This window comes from Daphnia carinata, chromosome 1 (assembly GCF_022539665.2).
Source record: "Daphnia carinata strain CSIRO-1 chromosome 1, CSIRO_AGI_Dcar_HiC_V3, whole genome shotgun sequence".
Classification (NCBI taxonomy): Eukaryota; Metazoa; Arthropoda; class Branchiopoda; order Diplostraca; family Daphniidae; genus Daphnia; species Daphnia carinata.
Window position 1 is genome coordinate 11,218,133 of NC_081331.1, and position 22,578 is coordinate 11,240,710.

The 22,578-nt window shown below is 40.5% G+C and overlaps 5 protein-coding genes across 6 annotated transcripts; 1 reads left to right on the forward strand and 4 right to left on the reverse strand.

Annotated features, from left to right (window-relative positions):
• Positions 1-1,005: 1,005 nt before the first annotated feature.
• Positions 1,006-8,129, reverse strand: LOC130691214 (uncharacterized). Its single transcript, XM_057514123.1, has 17 exons — positions 8,010-8,129; positions 7,760-7,922; positions 7,491-7,676; positions 7,297-7,418; positions 7,062-7,228; positions 6,823-6,991; positions 6,437-6,761; positions 5,905-6,372; positions 5,446-5,844; positions 5,108-5,382; positions 4,950-5,049; positions 4,534-4,889; positions 3,161-4,465; positions 2,649-3,098; positions 2,441-2,588; positions 2,110-2,372; positions 1,006-2,040 (listed from the first exon to the last, which is right to left on the reverse strand). The coding sequence occupies exons 1-17, from the start codon at positions 8,073-8,075 to the stop codon at positions 1,069-1,071; spliced, it is 5,934 nt and encodes a 1,977-aa protein (XP_057370106.1). The 5' UTR covers positions 8,076-8,129; the 3' UTR covers positions 1,006-1,068.
• Positions 8,130-8,637: 508 nt separating this feature from the next.
• Positions 8,638-10,497, forward strand: LOC130691296 (saccharopine dehydrogenase-like oxidoreductase). Its single transcript, XM_057514225.2, has 8 exons — positions 8,638-8,904; positions 8,962-9,073; positions 9,138-9,213; positions 9,283-9,459; positions 9,531-9,661; positions 9,736-9,973; positions 10,030-10,292; positions 10,351-10,497. Exons 1-8 carry the CDS (start codon positions 8,730-8,732, stop codon positions 10,454-10,456), a joined length of 1,278 nt encoding a protein of 425 aa, XP_057370208.1. The 5' UTR covers positions 8,638-8,729; the 3' UTR covers positions 10,457-10,497.
• Positions 10,498-10,569: 72 nt separating this feature from the next.
• Positions 10,570-15,847, reverse strand: LOC130691486 (superkiller complex protein 2-like). Its single transcript, XM_057514440.2, has 20 exons — positions 15,690-15,847; positions 15,296-15,597; positions 15,072-15,209; positions 14,776-15,012; positions 14,488-14,711; positions 14,318-14,430; positions 13,935-14,256; positions 13,700-13,863; positions 13,454-13,590; positions 13,162-13,391; positions 12,993-13,103; positions 12,755-12,925; positions 12,469-12,690; positions 12,295-12,393; positions 11,811-12,199; positions 11,539-11,743; positions 11,323-11,473; positions 11,085-11,263; positions 10,876-11,016; positions 10,570-10,804 (listed from the first exon to the last, which is right to left on the reverse strand). The coding sequence occupies exons 2-20, from the start codon at positions 15,591-15,593 to the stop codon at positions 10,604-10,606; spliced, it is 3,732 nt and encodes a 1,243-aa protein (XP_057370423.1). The 5' UTR covers positions 15,594-15,597; positions 15,690-15,847; the 3' UTR covers positions 10,570-10,603.
• A 240-nt stretch (positions 15,848-16,087) lies between these two features.
• On the reverse strand, positions 16,088-19,239 carry LOC130691345 (bestrophin-2-like). Of its 2 annotated transcripts, none has more exons than XM_057514290.2 (10): positions 18,667-19,239; positions 18,446-18,556; positions 17,908-18,088; positions 17,688-17,808; positions 17,417-17,622; positions 17,292-17,327; positions 17,093-17,218; positions 16,921-17,028; positions 16,785-16,844; positions 16,088-16,292 (listed from the first exon to the last, which is right to left on the reverse strand). In XM_057514290.2, exons 1-10 carry the CDS (start codon positions 18,783-18,785, stop codon positions 16,275-16,277), a joined length of 1,086 nt encoding a protein of 361 aa, XP_057370273.1. In that variant the 5' UTR covers positions 18,786-19,239; the 3' UTR covers positions 16,088-16,274. The 2 variants fall into 2 exon arrangements, with proteins under 2 accessions (XP_057370273.1, XP_057370264.1); XM_057514281.2 differs by lacking the exon at positions 16,088-16,292 and adding an exon at positions 16,383-16,632.
• A 535-nt stretch (positions 19,240-19,774) lies between these two features.
• LOC130691374 (bestrophin-2-like) lies at positions 19,775-22,570 on the reverse strand. Its single transcript, XM_057514321.2, has 10 exons — positions 21,815-22,570; positions 21,633-21,743; positions 21,144-21,324; positions 20,955-21,075; positions 20,675-20,880; positions 20,552-20,587; positions 20,370-20,495; positions 20,183-20,290; positions 20,055-20,114; positions 19,775-19,993 (listed from the first exon to the last, which is right to left on the reverse strand). The coding sequence occupies exons 1-10, from the start codon at positions 21,934-21,936 to the stop codon at positions 19,958-19,960; spliced, it is 1,107 nt and encodes a 368-aa protein (XP_057370304.1). The 5' UTR covers positions 21,937-22,570; the 3' UTR covers positions 19,775-19,957.
• Positions 22,571-22,578: the final 8 nt, after the last annotated feature.

Genomic DNA, 22,578 nt, shown 5'->3' on the forward strand with positions numbered 1-22,578 from the left:
TGAAAGGCGTAAAAAACTAAACAGAAAACACTAGTCATGTTCAATTCAATGTACGGGAGAACCTTGAGGTGAACATGAATCAGAGAACGATATCAATCTCGATTCAGAAAAAGTATCATATCGTGATCGAGAAGGCCGTAAGACGGAAGGTTAATATCTAGTAGAATAGGCCGCCACTCCCCACTCCCAGGCACGTTTTTGTGGTCCGCGCCCAACTTTTGGGCGTTTAAACTTCCGATCGACTGACCTTCTTATTCAAATTCGAACGACGCGGAAGTCTGGCGTAATAGTGTAAACGTGCCGAACGTGCTGTACACGAATGGAAAGTTTGCATTCCTTGTACGGTTGCTGCTTGCTGTTTGCGCAACATTTTCTTTTGTATGGGGTTCGCGTCATCATTAAAACGTCTTGCTGAGTCAGCTGTTAAAATTGAAAGACTTTAGAAGGTCAAAAGAGTTAAATAACATTTTTGCGGTAACCGATTACCAATATTAGTTGGGATATTAGTCCTTGCCGATAATGCGGGTTATTTTGATATCGCCGGAATTACGATCACGCAGATAGGTCAAGGTTCGACCACCGCTATAGCAAGTTTTTATTGCAGTGGCCAAAAACAGCGAAGCGGCCAACGCCCCGTCTGCTTGACACAGTCTCAATATTCTTTGTCCTAAAAAAAAGATTTCATCATCAAAATCTTTACAAATGTTCTTTACAAATACGTCATTCTTTGGAAAACTCAACGAGTACCCGATAAGCCAGGAGAACACAATGGACCCCATTGTGAAAGGTATGTTGCTGCTACCTAAATTTTTGGTGAATCTTTTGCGAAGTCATGATACAATTTGGCCTTCACATAACATGACTGCGGGGTAAAAATAATTACCACGCGTTGCGCAAGTTAAAAATCTAAAGATTAAATAAAGGGAGGAAAAAAAAAAAAAAAAAAAGCAAACAAAAAAAAACAATATAGGAAAAAAAAAAACAAAAAAACAATTATTTCCCAACTAGGGATTACATAAACTGTACTATAAATCAACAAGTTTATCAATAACAATAACTTTTACAAACTTAATCCACAATATAGTCACCTACAGTAACACTTCGGTGGATGGATATCCGATCACCCTTGGCAACAGCCACTAGAAGATCGCTGTCATTTCCCATTTTAATTGACCAAGAGTGAAGTGCATTAGCTGTCGGATATGGCAGTCTAAAGCGTTCCACATAACCACTAGCTCCTTCGTAGTGGTAAACAGTAACCGAGTCGTGTTCAGCCAACAGCAGGTAATTATCCGGTAAATTCCCATGACTGAAAGTTGTGATGGCCCGAACGTCACAAGCTGGAATGATGTGCTCCAATTTCATGGAACCTGTGGATGTGCTAAATAATCGCACACCTGGACAACCAATAACACTAGCCGATGCATCAGGCGAGAGTACCATAATGAGCGCAATCATAGATTTGGAACCCAAGCGAAAATGATGCATCTTCACACCAGAATTCAGGAGATCGTTCAAGCCAGAAATTTCTGACGATGTCTTAATACGCTCGTATACTTGCAGTCCAGCCATGGACAACACTGCTGGACTAGATTTACTGAAATTTCCGCTATCACGCGTAGATCGAAGGTCATGAATGTCTTCATTTGTTATATCTGCAACATTTGGCCCAAAGTCTTCCATCATTTTCATGTGGAAAGGATCAGGCGATGCGATATGCCAAAGTTTCGTTGTCGTTGTAGAGAGACTGGCTGCGTAATCTGGTGGTAGTGTAAGCCATTTGGATACATTGCCAGTATCCGGAAGAATGCCAACTAAACTGTAGCTCGATTCCGTCGACTTGCGCCGATAGACCATCGACCCCCCACTGGTCCCCGCAAAGAGGATAGATGTGCCATTGAGCTGCATTTCGGAAAGCGCGGTTACTGGATGAGGTAGGACAATGGTTTGATTGAGATCCAAGTGATCCAACTTGAAATACGCGTGGCGAAGGGCATCACGCCATTGCAAGGCTGCTTTGTAAACGTTTCTTTCTTCTGCCTGCTTTTACAAGGTTAAATTAGTCACTGTTTGAAAAAAAAAAAAATGATAGAACATTCATCGGTAGACCTTGAGTATTCGCGGTTCGTTGAAGCTAATTTCACCAGTTAACTGCCCAACGTTCAAAGGCTGCTCATTAATCTTGGCTTCTATTGGTAGCAAAAAACTTTCGCCAAGAATGAAAGTTTTATTCATCGACCACACAGCGTTGGTTTCAATAGGACTATCCAAGTAAAGGGTTCGTACAGCCAGATCGGATAAATCGATATCATTGGTCAGCCTAACATTCACGATGTCACCACTCACCGAGAAATCGCTGAAGTGTGGGGCCCCTAAGAAAAGAAATTGTGTTTGGTTGTACATAATGGTTACCATCAAAATCTTGCGTCAATACAATTACCATGGATAATTCCATCATTGGTCAGGGAGATTACTTCCTGACTGAAATCAGGTACCCCGTTCACTTTTTGGTTAACCCTGAGGTTTCCGAGCATTTCAACCTGGCCTTGGAAGACTTTGTTTGATTCGACGATTTCGTCACCATCAACCTTAAAATACAAATGCCTTCAAGAGCCGAATTCCAAGAATATTGTGGGAAAGACATTTACCATCCAAGTATTGGCGCATTCCGCATTCAAGTCAAAACCGTTTACTCGAGCTCCATCTTCCAGCAAGATTTCACCCAAGATTGTAATTTTATCTACCTCCATAGTGTTGGATAGTTCTTGATCACCGTCCAGCGAAACAAATCCGGAGGGGAAAGGTTGATTGTTGAGCCTAGAGGCTAGCACGTTCTTGCTAACCGTGACAGTAGCAAATGCAATGGTGCCATTCACAGTGTCATTGACGTCAAGCCGAATAGCTTGTCTCGCTGTTCCCATTACATCTGGATAGACTGAATTACTTGAGAGATTACGCGTGGACATCCGCGCCGTTTGCAAGTTAATAAAGTTCTTTTTGGCAGTAATGTTTGCATCCACATCCATCAAGACCACATCTTCGGCAAACTTCTTTATGTTGACATTATTCAGTTCTACGACGTTTAGCGCACCAGCAATCTGCATAAATTTTTAATCAGGTAGCCATGAAACGACTTTCATATTAGACAACTATTAGTTACCTCAATAGGGTTGCTAAATGTAACTGTTCCATTGAATCGATTTGTCTCATTGAGGCGTGCCAGCGAAGAAACTAACTGTTGCCAAGTTTCGCCCTGAAGTGATACAATCTCGAGAGAATTTACGTCGATAAGCTGATTAAAGGCGATATCTCCATGATGGATGTTATGAGTTAACGTATGGGAGGAGAATAGCAACGAATTCGGCACGCCGTTGAGGGTGGCCGAATCTCCTACTAACTTAAGATCTCCCGCTGTCACTTGGTTAGTAAATTGGATAGGTGATTCAATCGTCTGGTCCGCGCTGATATGCAAGAATGAGTCAATCAAACGACGCCCGTTAATCAGCTCAGAATCAACGTCGCCGTTCACTGTGAGTTTTCGAAAGGTCTTGGTTCCTGTTGCAAACGGCTTTTGGCCCTGACGTACAACTTCGTCTTTGAGTAATTGAATTTTGTAGTGATTCACGGTTTCGTGAACATGCATTTGCTCCGATTCCAGATGATCAAATGAAACGGTGTTGAACACTAAATTTCCATGGATATCCCCAGCTACTTGACTTAAGCTGGAAAGATCGTAGCCATTGACTTTATTCAACGCAGTCGTCATATTGCCCCGTACTTCCAGTAAATCCAGGTCGAATCCTTTGGCTTCGATTGTTTGAACAGATCTTGAATTGGCGTGAACAAAAGATGAATTCCACTCGTTCACAGTTAGGCCGTTCAGTATCCGGAAGGAAAGTGCGTCGGCAGAAAGACTGTTGAGTTTCCAGGTGCCTTTAATCCACTGGTCAGTTGAGACCGTGACTCGCCGACGATCGAAGAGATCTAAGTCCAGCCCGTTAACATGGTTTAAGTTGTCTGTCATGTTCAGGTTGCCTCGGACTGTTAACAAACTGAACTCTGGTGAGACTAGTCTTTGCGGAGCTGTAAATATTTGATCGACACCGTCCAATACCATTAACTCTGTGGGAAATCCATTGATTGAGCCATTGATAGTAATGTGATCACTAACGCTGACATGATCGAATCTCAGACGACAGGATACAGTTTCTAGATCGTCGCCGAATTGTAGTACGCTTCCTAACAGCTCGTCTAAATCGTAGTCATTGAGATGGCCTCTAACATCCAACTGAGAAAAGTCAACGTAGCGTTGAAACTGGTAATGGCCAGTGATAGTTTGGTCCGTGCTAGACGTTAACAACTCGTCCAATATCTTCATACCGTTGATGTAGCCATCAACTTGCAGGCTATTCACTTTCAAGGAAGGAAACGTCTTCTTGCCAGTAATCACGACGTGGTCACCATTCTAAATAAGTGTAAAAAATACAACCAGAAGTTAGCAGCTGATCACATATTAATGCGTATGAAACTTACGGCATAAATGATGTCGTTTAGAAGGTCTTCGAGGCTTTCACCGTTCACCTTAAAATGTGCAGCATTAAGCGCGCCATCGATCTTACACGAATTTCGAATTGTGACGTTTTTACTCCATCCAGGCCTCTTTAGAAGAGCAGGATGTACTCCGTTTTCACGCATAGCTTTCCATTCAACGCCGTTTAGCGTTCCAACCGCCAAATCACCGTTAGGAACGTCAATACCGTTTAACTGCACATCTCCATGCACCGTCTGATTTGTGTCAAGTGTAAGAGCACTGTGCAAATTATGGCCATTAACCGTGCTCTCTGCTCGAAGTACGTGTGCGGTAACATTCCCAAGGAAAATTTTTTCTCCTGAAAGAGGCAAAATTTAAAATATTACAGCTGAATCCCTCTTGCAATGTAAATTCCCACCATTCATAACGGTATCATTCAATGTATTCTTAGTTATCAGGTCTTCAAATTTAACACCATTGATGGTTTCAACTGTAAGAGAATTTTGAGCTTGGATACCCTATGTAAATTGGAAAGAAAATTAAACTATTTCATTAACTGTTCTTGTACGGACAAACCTGCGTAAAAACAATGCTGCCTTCAACAAGCTGGTTGGTGTCTAGGCGAAGCGCGCTTGCATTCAAAGCCAAGATATCAACATCGTTGATCATGCCTGAACCAATCTCCAAGTTGCCTTCTATTATTAAGTGGTCGAAACGGACTCTGCCCAGCTGAACATCAAGAGTTTGATCGACAAAGACGTTGGCCAGTAGTTGTGTAGCATTCACTCCGTCTATGTGATGACCGACCGACAAGTTGGTGGCAGCCACCACATCCGTGAAAGTGATGGATTCTATTCACATTTGGGAAAGATGTTATTGTTATTTAAGGAAGAGATTGTGAAGATGATATTTACCGTAAGTGTCGTTTAAAGTCATGAGATCATGACTCAGATCGACTCCATTAACAGTTCCGCCAACGATTATATCCCCTGCTACGGTGACGTTACCATTAATTATGAGATTACCAGTGATGGTAGGATTTGGATCGCTTTTCAGGATGACATCTTCAAGCATGATATCGTTTACTCGCTTGGCGAGTATAGCATCAGCTGTAAGCGTCCCCATCACTTTGATATTCTCCATCAGACGATCAGAATCGTGTCGGACAATGTCATTTACGAATGGGTTGAAAGCTACGCCATTTAGTTTCTCAACGGATAGTTGGGTAACTTCAAGTTGACTAATTAGCAAAGAACCGTCAACGACGAGGCGACCAAATTCAACAGCTTCTTCCGTGCCATTTAGGATTGTCCCTGTAACATTAAGATAAATGGTTTTCAGTGAGTCACGTCTAACGTTGGAAATTTATATACCTTGTAAACGACCATCAATATCATCGAGCAGTCTTTCTAAGTCAGCCATATTTTTTCCGATATCATTGACGATAACATCAAGTCCAGGAATCCACATTTTCGGATTGAAATCTACCTTACTTTGGTTAAGATTACCTAGTGGAATTTCAGGTACCTCAATCGTCCCTACCACCCATGAACCCTCTAGCTTGATATCACTATTGTGCAGCACTACTCCCTTGGAGAATTCGAGAAATTCCCGCGATTTGACGCTAGCTGATCGAGCTGCAGAGGCAGTTGTTTCCATGCGCTCTAGAACACCGATTAGTTGCCGAGCCACAGGATTCTCTACAGGCTCGAGATGGACATCAACAGTCATGAGCCAGGCTACAGATCCATCGGATATGACTAGCAATAATTGCTGATCGAGAATGATTGACGTTAGCGAGGTGAAATCCAGGTTACCCATGGCTGATAGGCAACCAACATCTAGAGAAAATCATTTTGTAAGCCATCTCATCCACAATTTCTACGCAAATATTTTACTAGTTACCGGAAGGCTTTAGCTTATGTGGCATTCGATTTCCTCTTGTTCGGTTGGAACAAGTGGCATGCATAGGCATGAATGTAAGAGACGAGGCATCAAGGAGCAGAAGATCGACAAACTCTTCTTCTGACGTTCTATTAAACCCACTTATTAATAGAAAAGTGTCATCGCGGTACGTTGGTGGCGATAAAGTGTTAATGGTTGACACGCCTTCAAGTTCTAGTGTCTGCAATGCTTCGTAGAAGCCCGCAACGTACTGGAATATCTTCACAGACTCAAATGTTGCGAAGGCTAAATAATGAGTGGCACCAATTCGAAAACATCGGAAGCTCTAGACGGAACATACTAAAATTAGCTGCAATGAAACACACAGCGAACTATGACGTGCTTACTTGGACCCCAACAGCTTCAATTATCTGATGATGTTCGAGTTGTAGGGTGTCAAACAGATACGTGTTCAGTTGCTTTTTGCCAACGTCGTAATGAAACAAATGTCCCTGGCCGTCAACGCTGCAAATTTGTACAGGGGAATCCCCAGAGAGTGACGATGATGTCACCAGACTGTTTGGAGAAAAAGTTATTATACGTTTTATATTAAGTCATAGGGATAAGTAGAAATTCGTTAACGAACTCGAACTGGAGGTGGCCATTTTCGATTGCCACTTCGAAGATGCCAGGTCTCATACGATCATCGGCTTTCTTGACGAGCATGCAGTAAACGGCCCCATTCACGCCGAACACCTGTGCGCTTACATACTCGTGAATAAGTTGTTGGCTTATAGAAAGTTCCAGCCTGTCCTGTAAGCATAGATGCACGAATTCAATGTTGAAATATCAGCTACAAAAATAGTATTAATACAAATCACCTTGTGGATCTTGTAAACTTCTAGACTTTTTGATGTCAACACCAACACAAAGAGCAGGATTTCACCACTGTTTGGATCGAAGACTTTGACATGATCAAGAAAAGTAGCATTACCGGATAAAACTAAATTGTAAAAAAAAAAAATGCGTCTTTCATATAATCCATTCAACAAATTGACAGTAGCGAGAAATTTACTTGTATTATCCACAAGCTGGATTGCGGAGGAATTGAGCATGTGCAACCTAAGGCGATTACCACACGCGGTCGATGTAAAATACCGCCTTTGATGTTGCATCGAATCCAGCAATACTTCTTGGCTAGTTTCGTTGGAACAGCCCAATTGACTGGCAAAGACAATTGTCACTGAATCGACCACCAGACCTTGCGTACGTGCACGTGGGTGTAAGAAAACAATTTCACCATTTAATAACGCGAACACGACATAAAAAATGTGTTGCACTCACGGTCACGATGTTGGTGAAGATCGTGGACTAATCCTGTCCAATTGTCTTGAAGCGATGGGGATGCTCGACGATGTCTGTCATGGCGATCTAGTTCTTGGATTACGACATCTTGAAGCTGCAAATCGAATTTTGACCACAAATTTGCTACAGCTGAACCGGTATCCTACCATTACGATATTTACAATAAACATCAAAGTGAAAAGGGAAAGTGAGAGTTTTGAGGACGAAAGTGGGAAAAATTTGCAATCACCGGTATCTGAAACGCCAAACGATATGGGACTGCGAAAAAAGCCAAAATGACTACATACAGGGTCATTCTTCAGACAGACACATCTGTCTCCGTCGAGAGCTAACCGCGAACAGACATGGGCAGGCCACCAGGAGGTAAACATTATAAACTAATTCGATGACGCAATACAAATTTTCTTATACCTCATGTTTGTAAAAAAAAAAAAATGTATTTTAAAACACTGCAGACCCTCATGACTCGAAATTTTGCTTTTTGTCTATAACTATGTCAATTTCACACTAATTAGACAATGTGTCCACGTTTTTCTAGGTACGAATATGGCTAAGATAGGCGATTTACGATTGGTTCTTCGGTTTTTGCTAGCGGCTGGAGATGTTATACGAATAAGCACGCGTAATCTATAGCAGTTTGTTGCCATGTATAACCTTTAATGAGGTACCGCTTTTGGTTTCGTTTGAACTACGAGGGTGGAATGCGTTTAGGCTACATATGTCCTGTCAAAGTGCAGTGAGGTATAAAGAATTAGACCACTGTCTTCGTTGACAGCAGTTGTAAAATTTTTCCTAATCGCCGATGTTCGAGAGATTGATACCAATTTTCTGGTTTCATCTCTGGATTTGAAGTTTGAACTGATAGTAGCGTCTAGCCTTTTGCGTTGCATACACGTCTTTTGCGACGCAGTGTGAAGGACAATCAGAAGAAATTTTAATTTGTTTCATCATGAGTGTCACAAGAGAATATGACTTGATCATTTTTGGTGCCACCGGATTTACCGGGCAATACATTGTCGAAGAAGTAGCGCGAATTGCCGAAGAAGAAAACATCACTTGGGCGGTTGCCGGTCGTAACATTATAAAACTTAAGGCTGGATTGGAAAATGCTGAAAAACAAACAGGTAAACAATTGATCCTCGACCTACCTTGTTCCAGAAAATTTTATGGTTGTGTTTTAGGTAAGCCTCTCAAGGATGTTGGAATCATTAAGGCAGATGTTGTTGATCCAGATTCCCTAAGTGAAATGGCCAAAAAAGGGAAGATTGTTCTTAACTGTGTGGGACCTTACAGGTATGGAGGAAACAGACATGTTCTTGTATCTAGTCACATCTCATGCATATACTACATACGCTAGATTTTATGGAGACGCTGTAGTAAATGCCTGTGTGAAAAATGCAACAAGTCATCTTGATATCAGTGGAGAACCTCAAGTAAGATGATGCATATAAGTAAAGAAATTTTATATTGACTGTGTTGTCATTCATTTTTGGTCATTTCAGTTTCTTGAAAAGATGCAACTTGATTATAACAATGCTGCCAAGGAAAACAATTGTTATGTAATTGGAGCTTGTGGATTTGATAGCATCCCAGCAGATATGGGGACTGTATTTTTAGAGCAACAGTTTGGTGGGCAAGTCAACAGTGTGGAAGCTTATTTGAACATCAAGGCTCAACATGTTCGTTTTATCATAAAATCTAAGCTGTGTCAGTACATGCGTAGTGCACCAATTACCAATACTTTCTCCAGGGATTCCATCTTCATTACGGAACTTGGCAAAGTGCTATCTACGGGTTCGCGTGTGCAAACGAATTGAAACCTTTACGCAAGAAGCTTTTCCCGCAGCGGCTGCCCGAGACGAAACCTAAGCTCAAGTCAAGGTTTGCAACTGAAAAGTGGGAAAACATATAATTAAACCACCAATTAAAGCTGTCTTGTTTGGTATGCAATGCAGGGGTGTACTTCACCAAAACCCGATCGTTAAATCGTGGTGTTTACCTTTCCCTGGCTCCGATCGCTCTGTCGTCATGCGATCCCAGCGATATTTCTACGAAAAGGAAAAGAAACGACCAATACAGATGGCCGCATATTTTCAATGTCCTTCTATAATAGCTGCTATACTCATGATCCTTACGGCCGCCGTCTTTGGTCTGTTTGCGAGCTTCAAACTAGGGCGCAGTTTGCTCGAAAAGGTAACTTTTTACTCGAACGCAAATGTTCTTAGTATATAGAGCACTTTTCTTTATAGTACCCAAAGGTGTTTTCATTCGGGACGTTTGACCACGAAGGCCCCACTAAAAAGGAAATGGAAGGAACGTCGTTTGTCCTTACTCTAGTCGGCAAAGGATGGAACGAAAAATTGACTGAGCCAACCGATGCTTACTCCAGTAAGCCAGAAAAGGAATTAATAGTTCAGGTGTCAGGGCCTGAATTGGGTTACGTCGCTACGCCAATCTGCATGATTCAAGCCGCCCTTGTACTTCTCCGTGAAGCTGATAAACTACCTTCAGAGTACTGCGAATAGTTTCCTTTCACACTAGGCCAACTTTCATAAGCTTTTTTTTTGCAGAGGTGGTGTATATCCTCCAGGAGCGGCTTTTGCCAAAACGTCGCTGATTAATCGGCTGATCAAGAACGGGATCAACTTTGAAACTGGTCTTAGAAGTTCGCTTTAGAATGCCTAAACAAAGATGTAATAAATATATCTTGTACTTGGGAGCAAATTTTTCTCGCTATGTTTAGTTATTTTTTTTTCTTTTTTAAAAATTTCATATATATGATAATAAAATTTACTTATGTTGTTAGCTTACTCAGCAATTCATTTATTGCGTATACAAGCTGGCTGCAAAAACAATGTCTCGTTTGATGGCTGTAGAAGCTTCTCCCATTTTCTGGTAAAGTATTGGATCTCCAATAATGCGAGCAGCATCGCGGACATCACGCAGTGTTTCATCTAAGCGCTGAATGCACCGTACTATCATGCCTTCTTGAACATCCGTTAAACCCATAATCTCAGCAAAAGGCTGATTGGAAAATGAAGTTAGGAAAATATAAATAATGCTGGTATCCGCTTATGTAAGCTGAAACAAATTACCATTCCTTTGGCCCACTCGTAGACGACTTCCACCAACTCAAATTTGAATTGGTCCACAAAATCCCCTACGGCCTCTTTTAGTCCGCACGCTTGCTGAGTACGCCCAATCTTATCTGCTATTTCACGTATACGAAATCGGCCCTAACAAAACCAAAACGAATTTTTTATCTGATAACTTTAGGAGTTGAAATGAAATAAGAAAAATTTACCTTCTCTAGAACGGGCGTCATTTGTGGCTCGCTTGCGTTCTTCTGTTGGAAAACAAGACACGAAAGCAAAGAAGCTATTTCGGCTGGTTGAAGTTCCGTCAGAACATTGTGAAATACAAGCTCAGTGATGATTAACTCGTGGTTTCCCATTTCGCATGCCACTTTACCCTTCATTTGCACTATTATAAAACATAGACTTTAGTAGTATTAGAAAAAATTATTTCAAAACAAAGCTTACAGGTTCCATTGCCATCAACATAATTAAGTTCCTTGAGAACTTCGAGGCGGGAATGGTACTCAGCCGAATGCAGTAAGCTATCCTCAGACAAAAGAAACTGTGTCCTCTGTAATTCTTCTTGGATGCTCATAGAGGCACTTGTTTGTTCTAACTACGAACCCGCAAAGCAAATTTGAAAAAGTGGAAAATGTAATCAGGAAATTTTGCATCTCTTACATGTTGTTCGAACTGAGAGCAAGCCGTACAGGTGGCAGACGCCAATCTGTTTAACAGAATCGACAATTCCTGCATTCTCCCTACAAGATCCATATTCGTCCACTTCCAATCTTGAAGTGGATTGATTACTTCGACTGAAGCGGTTTGCGAAAGGCGAGACAATTCTTGAACAGCTGCAGTGCAGCTAGGTCCGGGTGGGTTGTCCCTACATTGAACGCAACATATTTAATGTGGCATTTAATTAATTAATATACAATTTGTTCAAGAACTACCGGAAACGAGGTATTTGACGATTATCCCAATCGGCGACAATCTTATCTGACTCGATTTTGAGCTGAATGCGAGTGACTTCCCAAATTTGCTTAGCTTTGAGGAGCACAACAGCGTGATTGACTCTTGATGTTGGGTAGAATAGACCTCTCTTTAACTGAGAGATGCCTAGCATCTTTGTCCAGATCATGTCGTCTTTTTTGCTCGCCGGCTCGCCATCGCCACTGATTAACACTAAAACCTTGTACAGTTTTTCTTTGGATCTTGAATCGATAGAAAGGAGAACGGCTAGTTTATTGCATCGTCCTTGGTGTTGGACAATCAAAACTCGGCCAGGATTCATTTCACGCACCATGCTAGGATGGGTCAGTAAGCTTTCTTGCATCTCTTCCTGCCAAATATGAACAAGGCCGAAAATAACATTTATTAAAAAAATACGTAGAAAGATGAACGCTAATACAAAAACGATCAGCTCATGAAAAATACCTTTAAATTAAGATACGAAGCCGCATTGTTATAGTAACTTTCGATGTCTGTACAGATATCACAGGCTAACTGGGGCAACTGCTGGACTTGGTCGTAGAGCTAATAATCATTAAACAATATAACTGAGTTGTCACTAAAGGAATAGCGATTTTTTTACAACGAAAATAGCATTACCTTCTGTAATTGCTCCTTCACCTTGCCCAGTTTTGATTGCTGGTGATCCTCGCCAAAGGAGCGCTTCATCATGTCCTCAACGCGCAAATGTTCAACACGCAACAGGTTAAGAATCATAGAGTAGGTAACGCGAAATTGAGATGACAGCTTCATAGGCTGACCCAGCATCATTGCATGCAATTCGCTCGATTCAGGTACTTCGTTTTTGCAGAGGATAATAACCTTGGTAGAAGAATACCAATAAGAAATGGATGACATGCAATACTATATATAATTCAATACTAACTGTGCCAGTAGTATCGAGACCACGCCGACCAGCCCGACCAGCCATTTGGATATACTCCGCCGGAAGTAGGTTGCGGAAACCAGTTCCATCATGTTTTCGGATGGTGTCAAATACAACAGTCCTAGCCGGCATATTAACACCCATTGCAAAGGTCTCGGTGGCAAAGAGTAGCTTTACATTCGAATTGAACAGATAATGATTTTCAACAATTCATAAAACTAAGAAATCACGATTGCACCTTGACAAGTCCTTCCTGGAAAAGCATTTCTACCACCTCTTTGAGGATGGGTAATATGCCGCTATGATGGACGCCTATACCTCTTTTCAATAGAGTCTGCATATTCGTTACCTACAAAGAGAAAACCTATGTGAAATCATGAGAAAATTTGCACGAATAGATATCTAACCTGCGGTAGTTTTTGATCCGATCCCTTTAGTCGCGACACACATTTTTGAAAGAATTGATGGATACGTCCACGCTCCTCAGCTGTCACTAGATCTACCGAGGTGAGCAAGGATGAATTTTGATCACAACGATTCCGTGAAAAAGTAAAAGCCACAACAGGAAGCTGGTCATGCTTCTTGAGATGGTCTAGAAGGGCAATCATTAGGTTTTTCTCCTGTGGAGGTCCCCAACCTAATTGGTTACAAATTTTGTTATGAAAATTATTTACATTCCAACGAAACTATAAACTATACCTTTATGACCACCTCCACCGGGAGCTCTACTAACTTCTTTAGTCGCAGCACCACGTCCTCTACCAGCTCCAGCTCCAGCACCACTTGGCTTAACATCTTTTTCTTTAGATTTCTTGGCTTCCATTGCGGCCATGTATCTACAGCAAAACAACCAATATTGAATTTATATCGGAAAAGAAAACTTGGTCTGATTATAGAAAACAAATAAAAAAATAAAAAAATAGTAAATGAACGATAATACCGTACCCTTTGGGCACAAAAGCCCCTTCAGCATTGACAATCAGGAAACGTTCGTCCTTTGTCTTGCCTGTCAAGCCCGTATATAAGTAGTGCTCCAGGGGTACAGGTCTCTTCAATGTACTAATAACATACATTTTTCGCCCTTTCGTTCGACCAACCCAAGTCGCAAACTAGGAGAAGACGCAGGAAAATACTTTTTAACAGCTAGCGGAAAACATGAACTAGGAATTTTAAGACGTACTTCAGAAGTGTTGGGGACAGTAGCGCTGAGCATCACAATATTAACGTGTGAAGGCAAGAGAATTAGGACCTCTTCCCAAACTACACCACGTTCACTGTCATTAATGTAATGCACCTCATCAAATATGACCCATTCCAAATCCCGAATGATGTCAGAACCATTGTAAAGCATCGAACGAAGAATTTCCGTCGTCATAATAAGGCATGTAGCTTTAGCATTGATCTGAACGTCACCGGTTAAAAGGCCAACATCGGTGAAGGTAGTTTTAAAGTCCCGAAATTTTTGGTTAGACAACGCTTTTATGGGTGATGTATAGATTGCTCTAAAATATAAAATGTTCATTTAAAGGCGATGCTAATATTGTTATTATTTGTAGAGTTAACCTTGTCATGTGTTTCTGCGACAGAGCGATTGCATATTCCGCTACTACAGTTTTACCAGCAGATGTATGAGCAGCTATGAACACGTCTTCTCCTTTTTCAAGGTGAATAATAGCCTAAAAAGGACGTTATTACCAATTGAACCGTAAGCAGTGTTGGTAGGAAGTTCTTACATGTTTTTGGAATCTATCCAGCTCAAAAGGCCATGTAAACGCGGGGTTGGGGACGAGGTCGTTGAAATTATCCAGAGAAGTCGATACATCAATTATCTCCGCCCAATCAGTTGACTTCAATTTTTGCTGCTCGGACAGGCTAAGAACTTTAGAAATGTCTACTACTGGAATGTCATCTAAACCGCCGTCTTCATTTTCGGACATCACAATTGGTTTCTTTTCAGCTATTCATGAGACACAAAATGACATTATGGACAGTGTTGAAGGGTGCAGCACTGGCTATATCACCAAGCTTATTATTTTGTGAAGGAAGAGGCTCCTCCTCAATCCATTTAAATATAGATCCCTTTTCCTTAAGCAAATCAGCCAAATCAATGACGGATGAGCTATCGGACTCCGTTTTCAATTTGTCTTCAGTGTCGTGTGGTTTTGATTTCTGCTTTAGAGAAGATGCAAGATTAAGATTGACATCACTGGACCCAAAATTCATTCCATTCTTGAAACCAGGAGGAACAGTTTTTAGGTCTAAAAGCAGTATCATAAGTTAAAGAGAAAAATTCTTGCAAAAAGATTGTTTAGCAAACCTCTCTTAAAACATAACTCTTCCATCAGGTCATCTATTTGTAACAAGTCTGACATGGTCTCAGATGGATTCCATTCCAACCCACCAGGCCAGAATGGGACATTACTTGCATTTCCCCGAACCCATTCACTTGGAGGGCCTTAATAGTACAAAATGCACATGTAACGGCAAAGGATCTTTTGTGGTTCAAAAATAACATATTATCAAGTTATTTAAACTGTTTACCAGGAATTCTTTGTAAAGACATTGAGGTTTTATTTGTCATTCCTGCATGGGGTGTGAGTATTTCAACAACGACTTCTGCCAAAGCTCCAGTGTTTATGTCTCTCTCAACCAACAATGTTGTTGGGGTAGCAGCAACTTCGACCTGACACAGTTGTTTGATATTGGTATCATATTTCCAGTACTGCTGGACAACTTCAAGATCATGAATAGGAAGAAGTTGGGGATTTTCCAAATAATTTTGGATTTCTGATTTCATATCCAGAAGGATTGGTGGTGCTCCAAAGGGTAGGCTGTCCATATTTCTACATTATTTCCATTTCATTACAACGATTTTGTAAATGTTGTTCAACTTCTTTACATTTTCCAATATATCTGTTAAAGAAATTTAAATTACCTGTGTGCTCAATAGAGCTGTTTGTTACCGAATATTCAACAGCTAAGTATGAACCTTCTATTCGTGTTTGGATTCTGTCATGTGTTTGGATTCGAGTTTTTCGCGAACTTTATTTTCTAAAGTTTTTATTTTTTTTTACGCCACCGGAATATTCAAGTAGTACTTCAAAAACGCTACAGGGGCGCAGTTGTTTTTTATCGATAAAGGAATTTTTGATCACGATTGAACCATGATTTGGCGATAACAGTACCGGGACACTATAAATTGGAATTCTATGTAATAAGTTTTAGGAAACTAAAATGTGAGGACACGGTACGGACGTAAACGGGAGACGTAAAAGGCTGACTTCAGAATGAAATGCAGTGAAAGGGTCCGATAGAAACTTTATGCCCCACCCCTCTCTCCAGATCTGTTAAAAACTTCCAGAAGAACAAAAACATAAACATTCAAAGGAACACCAATATTGCTGCTTTATTCGGACACTTTAGTTTTTTAGCAGTTTGATCTTGACAGAGTCTTTTCTATTTCGAGGACACCGTTTTCTACGACGTACGGGATGAAGGTAAACATCCTTGTCGGTAGTTGTCACGAATGTTTAGCGGCCTAAATTAACACGGAAACCAATTTTGAAGGTCACCAATGGATATAAAATCAATTAATTAGAAAACAGATGTAATCATTTTGATTATTTAGCGTATTTTAGGCCCGGAAGTGTTTAAAATATGCTTGTATAGAAATTCAAAGCTGCTCCACCATGTATCGACTGCTCGACCACATCTAGATTGATGACAAGATCGTACGCAAAAACAAGTATACATTTTTCATTCACGTTGGCTTATGTACATGCTAATAGCCCGTCTCGCATTTACTCCACAATCGTCTAAAGGTTTTACATAGGGGCAGCACTTTGGGGTGACGGTTCTTGATTATGTTGGTGCCGAGGCTGTTAAATGAAAAACGCGGAAGAAAAATATTAGCAGATGGAAACCGGTAGCGGAAAGAAAGTGTTAATGAAGGAAAAATGCAAGGGAAAAAACACTATTTTTGGATGTAAAATTGTGCTGAAGAAAAGAAAACAACTGCAACTTGACTCACCATTTGGCCAAAGATGTGTTCCAAATCCTGAGAATAGAGATTCGCCAATCGAAAACAATCCTAAAAGAAAGCATAAGTACTTGGTATGCTGTCGTTCAATCAACAATGGCAAGTTATTCAGGGAAAGCACAGATACCTGGACGTGAGTTTGAAATAAAAGTGTAACGTCAATATCGTCGTCATCAGTTCCAAACGGATTTACGGCGACTCGACCAAAATTAAGCCAAACGAGGAAGACGAAAAACTAAAATAAACTTTTGTTAAAAAATTTCTGTTATGCAAATACTGTGAAATATAGCTATGCAAACCTGCATACTGGGAATTACTGGGACGTAATTAACGATTACTTCCATGAATGAACAGGTACTGGCTTCTTCAACATTACGAGCCATCAACGTTACAAAGCCGTAAGTGTACACCACAATCATTACAGCCTTTATCGCAGACGCAAGAATTCAATTAAATAACGATGGATGCATATCATCTTAACTTGAATTGTTACGTTACCTGAATGAGGGCGTACGGCATGTTCTTTGTTGCAAACTTTTTTCGACGAAAATTTGGAAACATATCAGACATCCAATTAGTAATTAGTAAAACAAAATTATAATGGATTTGAGATGAAATCTAACTTTAATTGTGTTGCCGCAGCCTTTCTTGAAGGCCATAACCACTTCAATAACTTTAAGGTAATTGGATTTCTCTGCATATCGGTTTTGTATGAAACAGTCTTTCATTAACAAAAGCATCCAGTCAATGACCATTAAGGCGCGTGGCGTTTTATTCCGTTCGGTTTCCACTCTCTCTAAAAGCAATCTTTCTTTCTCTTTGATGATTCCTACGTACAATAGAATTTTGGCGTTATATTCAATTCAAATAATTAGGAATTTCGTATTTTGTCACCGGCTAGTTGAAGTGAAAGAATATCGGGAAACATGGTACGTAATGGTTTACTCACGGTACGAAAAGTGAGTATCCATGCAAGCACTGTCCAACGTGCAAATCGTTCCACAACGATTGGACCCTTGATGGTAGAGGAAAAAGAAAAAGTTCATGCAGGTACCAGGGGCTGAGTGTTAGTAGTAAGATTGCTTATGGATAGGAGTAAGTAAGGGCTAATTACTTCAGGCAAATTTGGCTTGATTGACAGGATAAAAAATGTGATAACTTTGGCTGTCCCAGGAATCATAGTTTGCATGGCAAAAAGACGATGCATGGCGGTTGTCGTAAAGAACGTTAGCATTATCATCACGTTAATGGAATTGGAATTTTTTAAGCAATACTTCGCCAACGCCTCAAATGCTCTGCAAGTAAAATGAAGTCTATTACGTTTTTTGCTATAATATAGTAACGCGTTAGGTGAATAAGATCAGGGTCGTCGAGTACGAAATTACTAAGTGTTTTTATCGATACACTTTGCCGGCCTTGGTCCTCACGCATGGCTTTTTTTTTTTTTTTTTTGCTTTGCATTTTTGTGAGATTTTTTTTTTTTTTTCTGTTATTTGTTCTAGCTTTTTGATTAAAAAAAAAGATTATCAACTGACGCCTTATGTACAGCAACGACTTGGCCCTGAGCGAAATAGGACACAAAAAAATGTCCTATTTGACGAAATACATTTACATATCAATTACATTACAAATTAAATTGCAAAGTTACTTACATTTTGCCGCTTTCATCGAGAAGATAGTTGTGTATGATTGTGATTAAATAGTAGAGTCCGTAATAGACCAACAAATCTTTCCATATCGTCTTGTAAATGCTACCCTTCCATCTGCAATGATACCAAGTGTTAAATGACAGTCTTTCAATTATGTTACTAAACAGCACAGCTACAGTGAATTTTCTTAAATTCTATGTCTGTGGACTTTAAAAATTGTTTACCTTAAAAGTATACGAATGGATCCACCGAAATCATCTGCGTCGGGGGCAGTTTGAGAAAATGCCAGCACTGATGGGACTTCACTCAGGTTACGTAAAACGTGCGGTTTCTTGACGTTCATGATGCTGCACGAGTCGGTAGATCACACTATTGAAACAGCAGAAAGCTATTCCGGGAGAAGGTCCTTAAACAGAGACACACACGAAATAGCGGACACAGGTAACGCCACTACCAAACGCATCAGCTCTAATCAAGCGTTACAAATTCTATGTTAGGAACAGACGAGGTCGTTCGTATCCTGTACGTATTGGTGTCCGGATAAATAAGACGATAGAACGGCCAAGACAGACGAAATGGACTCCATCCACTAGTTTCCATTGACCTTAGTCAAGACGTCAAAAGACACATACTACTGTCCACGACAGAGTAACGCATTTTAAACTGGTTACACTGGTTTCGTTCTACAGGTGCAGTCGGCTTTTTATTTTGCACCTTTTTTTTTACGTTATAGCTTTTTTCAGTGGGCGTTCACTGCTACGTATCACTTGTGGTATGTGGTGCGTAATTTTTTTTCTTCTCTGCCCTTTTCATTGCCGACCTTGGTGAATAAAAGTGAAGGGACATGGTGAGCAAATACACATTGGACAACGCAAGGCAAAAGACTGTGGTACCAGTAGGCTGTCAAAGAAATTTCGGATCGTGATTGACTAATGGGGTAAACTACCTTCGTTTTTGAAAAAACTTGGTCGATCCTGTAGAATTTATGTAATCCACACGAATGAAATTGGCGCACATTTAGCAGTAATTGCTGAATTGCTGCCGTTGTGGCACCGCCGGTGGCAATTTGACCACCAAATCACGATCGAATTACAGAAGGTGGTTACACTCATCGTTCGATATTTGCACGACATTTTAGCTGTGGATAACCTATGGATTATTTCATACCAGCACTTTCCGTTTTACGTCTGGGGAATGGTTGGACGCAGTAAATCACCAGCCGGGAGGACACGAACGCCTTTTAGTGATCAGTTCTTCACCGTTGTGTATGTATCCAATCAAAGATCTTGTATGCTGAGGAAAAGAGTTCCCTATAATTCCGGAACTATAAACACCGTTAAATATCGTTTATACAATTGATATCGGACCTGTAATTAAAATCACTTGTTTTTGGAGAGAGGAGAGGCAAGTTGCTTGAAAAAGGAGTATAAATAAAAATAGGAATCCATTAGATTTACATTTTTACGCAGAGTGAGGTTGCTTCTGCAAAGGTTGCGTTTCAGCCGGCAAAGGGAGCTAAGAAGAGGGTGCTTCGTTATATGGTTTCTGAGGCTTTAAAAGAAAATAAAGTGAATTAGAAAGCAATCTTGTGCAGAAAACAGAACAGTTTTACCATAGCGCCAAAAATGCTTTCCAAATCCTGAGTATACAGATTTGCTAATCGATAAGAATCCTACAGCAAATTGTTTTCCCATACCATTAAATTGAAGAAGCAAACTAAAGCAAGATGTTTGAAAATACCTGAATATGAGTCTCAAGAAGGAGTTTAACATCGATATCGTCTTCATCAGTTCCAAAAGGGTTCACAGCAATTCGACCAAAATTCAGCCAAACGAGAAAAACAAAGAACTAAAGAAAATAGCAAAGAAATTTTAGTACTTAGGGAAAACCCTTTGATTATGTCAATCGTCTGTGCATGAATACTAACTTGCAAGCTGGGAACGATCGGGAAATAATTTACGATGCCTGCCGTGAATCCTGCACTGTCGTCATCATCGAAATTACGAGCCATTAATGTCATCAATCCGTAAGTATAGACGACAATGATGGCAGCCTGACAAATTAGTAAGATGTTATTACGTACTGATTAGAATTACAAGCAACACCTACCTGAATTAGGGCGTATGGAATATTCTTTGTTGCAAACTGTTTTTTGTTGGTTTTTTTCCAAAGTATCGATAGAACTTTAATTAAATCAAAATGAAGATGTTAAACAAAACGAAACAATAACACCTTTATCGTGTTTCCGCAGCTCTTCTTAAAGGCCATCACAACGTCGAGGGATTTCAAGTGATTAGATTTCTCGGTAAAACGATTGTGTATCGAGGTTTCTTTCAGCAACAAGATCATCCAGTCAATCACGACTAAAGCGCGAGGCGTTGTGTTGTGCTCAGTTTCAACCCTCTCTAGGATTAATCTTTCTTTCTCTCTTATGATTCCTTGGGGTTAAAGATTATGCGGGTGAATACGTAATAATAACAAACAATAGAGAACTTGTAATTATGCTTGTTACCGGCTACTTGAAGAGAAACCATGTTCGGAAACATGGCCCGTAAGGGTTTACACACAACGCGGAAGGTTAGAATCCATGCAATTACCGTCCAACGTGCAAATTGTTCAACAATAATAGGGCCCTTTAAACGTGAAAAAAAGGAAAGGGGCGCATTAAATAAACGAAGTTATTATAGTAAGCCAATTGTACCTCAGGTAGATTCGGTTTGAGCGACATAACAAAGAACGTGATAACTTTAGCTGTCCCGGGAATCATAGTTTGCACGGTAAAAAGGCGTTGCAAAGCGGTCGACGTGAAAAACGACAACATAATCATTAGATTGATGGAATTGGAGTTGCGTAAGCAGTATTTTGCCAAAGCCACGAACGCTCTGCAATCATACAAAAATAATCGAATGTAGTATGTATCTAGGCCGATTTCGTAAAAGCTTATTGAATAAGATCAGGGTCGCCACACTTGCACAATTACTGTGTAACAAAGTTTGTTCTAGCCGCGCCCTAGAGCTAACTGTATGAATTTTTCCTTTTTTTTCTTCTCTTTGTGGAAACCAAACTAAAACTTGCGGTTTTCTGTTTGCATGAGCGAGTTGACGGCTTCGTGCTAGCTTCGGCCCTGAACGTTCTTCTTGTCTGGGGAAAATAATTTTTAAACAAATGCAATGAACAATGAACTACTTACTTTTTGCCATCGTCGCCGAGGACGAAATTGTGTAAAATAGTGAGCAAGTAATAGAGTGCGTAATACACTAGGAGGTTTTTCCATATTGTCTTGTAAACGCTTCCCTTCCATCTGCATTAGAAAGGACAGAACACACAATATGTAATAAAGTTAACTTTTCAACATACATTAGAGATTGTTACCGTAAAAGTATGCGAATGGATTCTCCAAAACGATTGGCGTCTGGAGCAGTTTGAGAAAATGCCAGCACTGACGGCACTAGGCTTACTCTACGCAATGCTTGCGGTTTCCCTGAGATCTGCATTCTGGAATTTCTTGGAACCAAATTTGGATCAAAAATTTAAATCCAAATGATAGCTGCAACGTTTCACCAGTGGTAGCACCAACCATCGATCTCTGGTCCTCTGTTACAACTAGACAACTGTTGCTGCCAGAAGCAGTGGGCTTCATCAAATTAGCATAGAATGTTAGAAAATCAACCAGATTCGGTACACCATACACGTTATGAAAAAAATAACAACAAATTTGCCTGCTGGCTTCTGGTGGCCTTGTTAGGCATCCGGCATAAGATAGACACCATAGCCGAAGGAGAGGACACTAACGTTATGGAAGTTAGTGAACTTCAAACCAAAACTTTCTGTTTCGCGGTAGGATTCCTTGTGGTCCAGCAAAAAACAGCGTCATTTATGCAACGATTCAACAGGTTTAGTTACCCAGGAAGCAGATGTCTTGTTTGTCAAGGACAATGAACCTCATGGGGGATCCGTAAATAGCGATACAGTGATTTCTTCCACAGCGGTAATGACGGTTTCTTTTTGCGTCCTCCCCTTAGCAGAAAATTTTTAAGATGGCCAGCATTGTAGATAATACCTGATAAACGATTAATCCTGATCCCAATGTAGCTGTATGGGTCAACATACATCCAAACATGGCGAGCGTTGGCTGC

What these genes read in the sequence shown, in the direction of transcription:
- LOC130691486 (XM_057514440.2), bottom strand. Translation starts at nt 15,593, where the DNA reads ATGGACAGCCTACCCTTTGGAGCACCACCAATCCTTCTGGATATGAAA. An exon ending in TCGCAGAAACACATGACAAG is followed by an intron (nt 14,257 to 14,317) that starts GTTAACTCTACA and finishes TTTATATTTTAG; the next exon opens with AGCAATCTATACATCACCCA. An exon ending in CGGATCAAAAACTACCGCAG is followed by an intron (nt 13,104 to 13,161) that starts GTTAGATATCTA and finishes TTCTCTTTGTAG; the next exon opens with GTAACGAATATGCAGACTCT.
- LOC130691214 (XM_057514123.1), bottom strand. Translation starts at nt 8,075, where the DNA reads ATGACCCTGTATGTAGTCATTTTGGCTTTTTTCGCAGTCCCATATCGT. An exon ending in TAAACGACATCATTTATGCC is followed by an intron (nt 4,466 to 4,533) that starts GTAAGTTTCATA and finishes ACACTTATTTAG; the next exon opens with AATGGTGACCACGTCGTGAT. An exon ending in CATTTAGCAACCCTATTGAG is followed by an intron (nt 3,099 to 3,160) that starts GTAACTAATAGT and finishes AAATTTATGCAG; the next exon opens with ATTGCTGGTGCGCTAAACGT.
- LOC130691296 (XM_057514225.2), top strand. Translation starts at nt 8,730, where the DNA reads ATGAGTGTCACAAGAGAATATGACTTGATCATTTTTGGTGCCACCGGA. An exon ending in ATATCAGTGGAGAACCTCAA is followed by an intron (nt 9,214 to 9,282) that starts GTAAGATGATGC and finishes TGGTCATTTCAG; the next exon opens with TTTCTTGAAAAGATGCAACT. An exon ending in GCTGATAAACTACCTTCAGA is followed by an intron (nt 10,293 to 10,350) that starts GTACTGCGAATA and finishes TTTTTTTTGCAG; the next exon opens with AGGTGGTGTATATCCTCCAG.
- LOC130691374 (XM_057514321.2), bottom strand. Translation starts at nt 21,936, where the DNA reads ATGCAGATCTCAGGGAAACCGCAAGCATTGCGTAGAGTAAGCCTAGTG. An exon ending in TCAAACCGAATCTACCTGAG is followed by an intron (nt 21,076 to 21,143) that starts GTACAATTGGCT and finishes TCACGTTTAAAG; the next exon opens with GGCCCTATTATTGTTGAACA. An exon ending in TTCCATACGCCCTAATTCAG is followed by an intron (nt 20,496 to 20,551) that starts GTAGGTGTTGCT and finishes CTAATTTGTCAG; the next exon opens with GCTGCCATCATTGTCGTCTA.
- LOC130691345 (XM_057514281.2), bottom strand. Translation starts at nt 18,785, where the DNA reads ATGAACGTCAAGAAACCGCACGTTTTACGTAACCTGAGTGAAGTCCCA. An exon ending in TCCATTCGTATACTTTTAAG is followed by an intron (nt 18,557 to 18,666) that starts GTAAACAATTTT and finishes GTATCATTGCAG; the next exon opens with ATGGAAGGGTAGCATTTACA. An exon ending in GCTGCGGCAACACAATTAAA is followed by an intron (nt 17,328 to 17,416) that starts GTTAGATTTCAT and finishes CGTCGAAAAAAG; the next exon opens with TTTGCAACAAAGAACATGCC.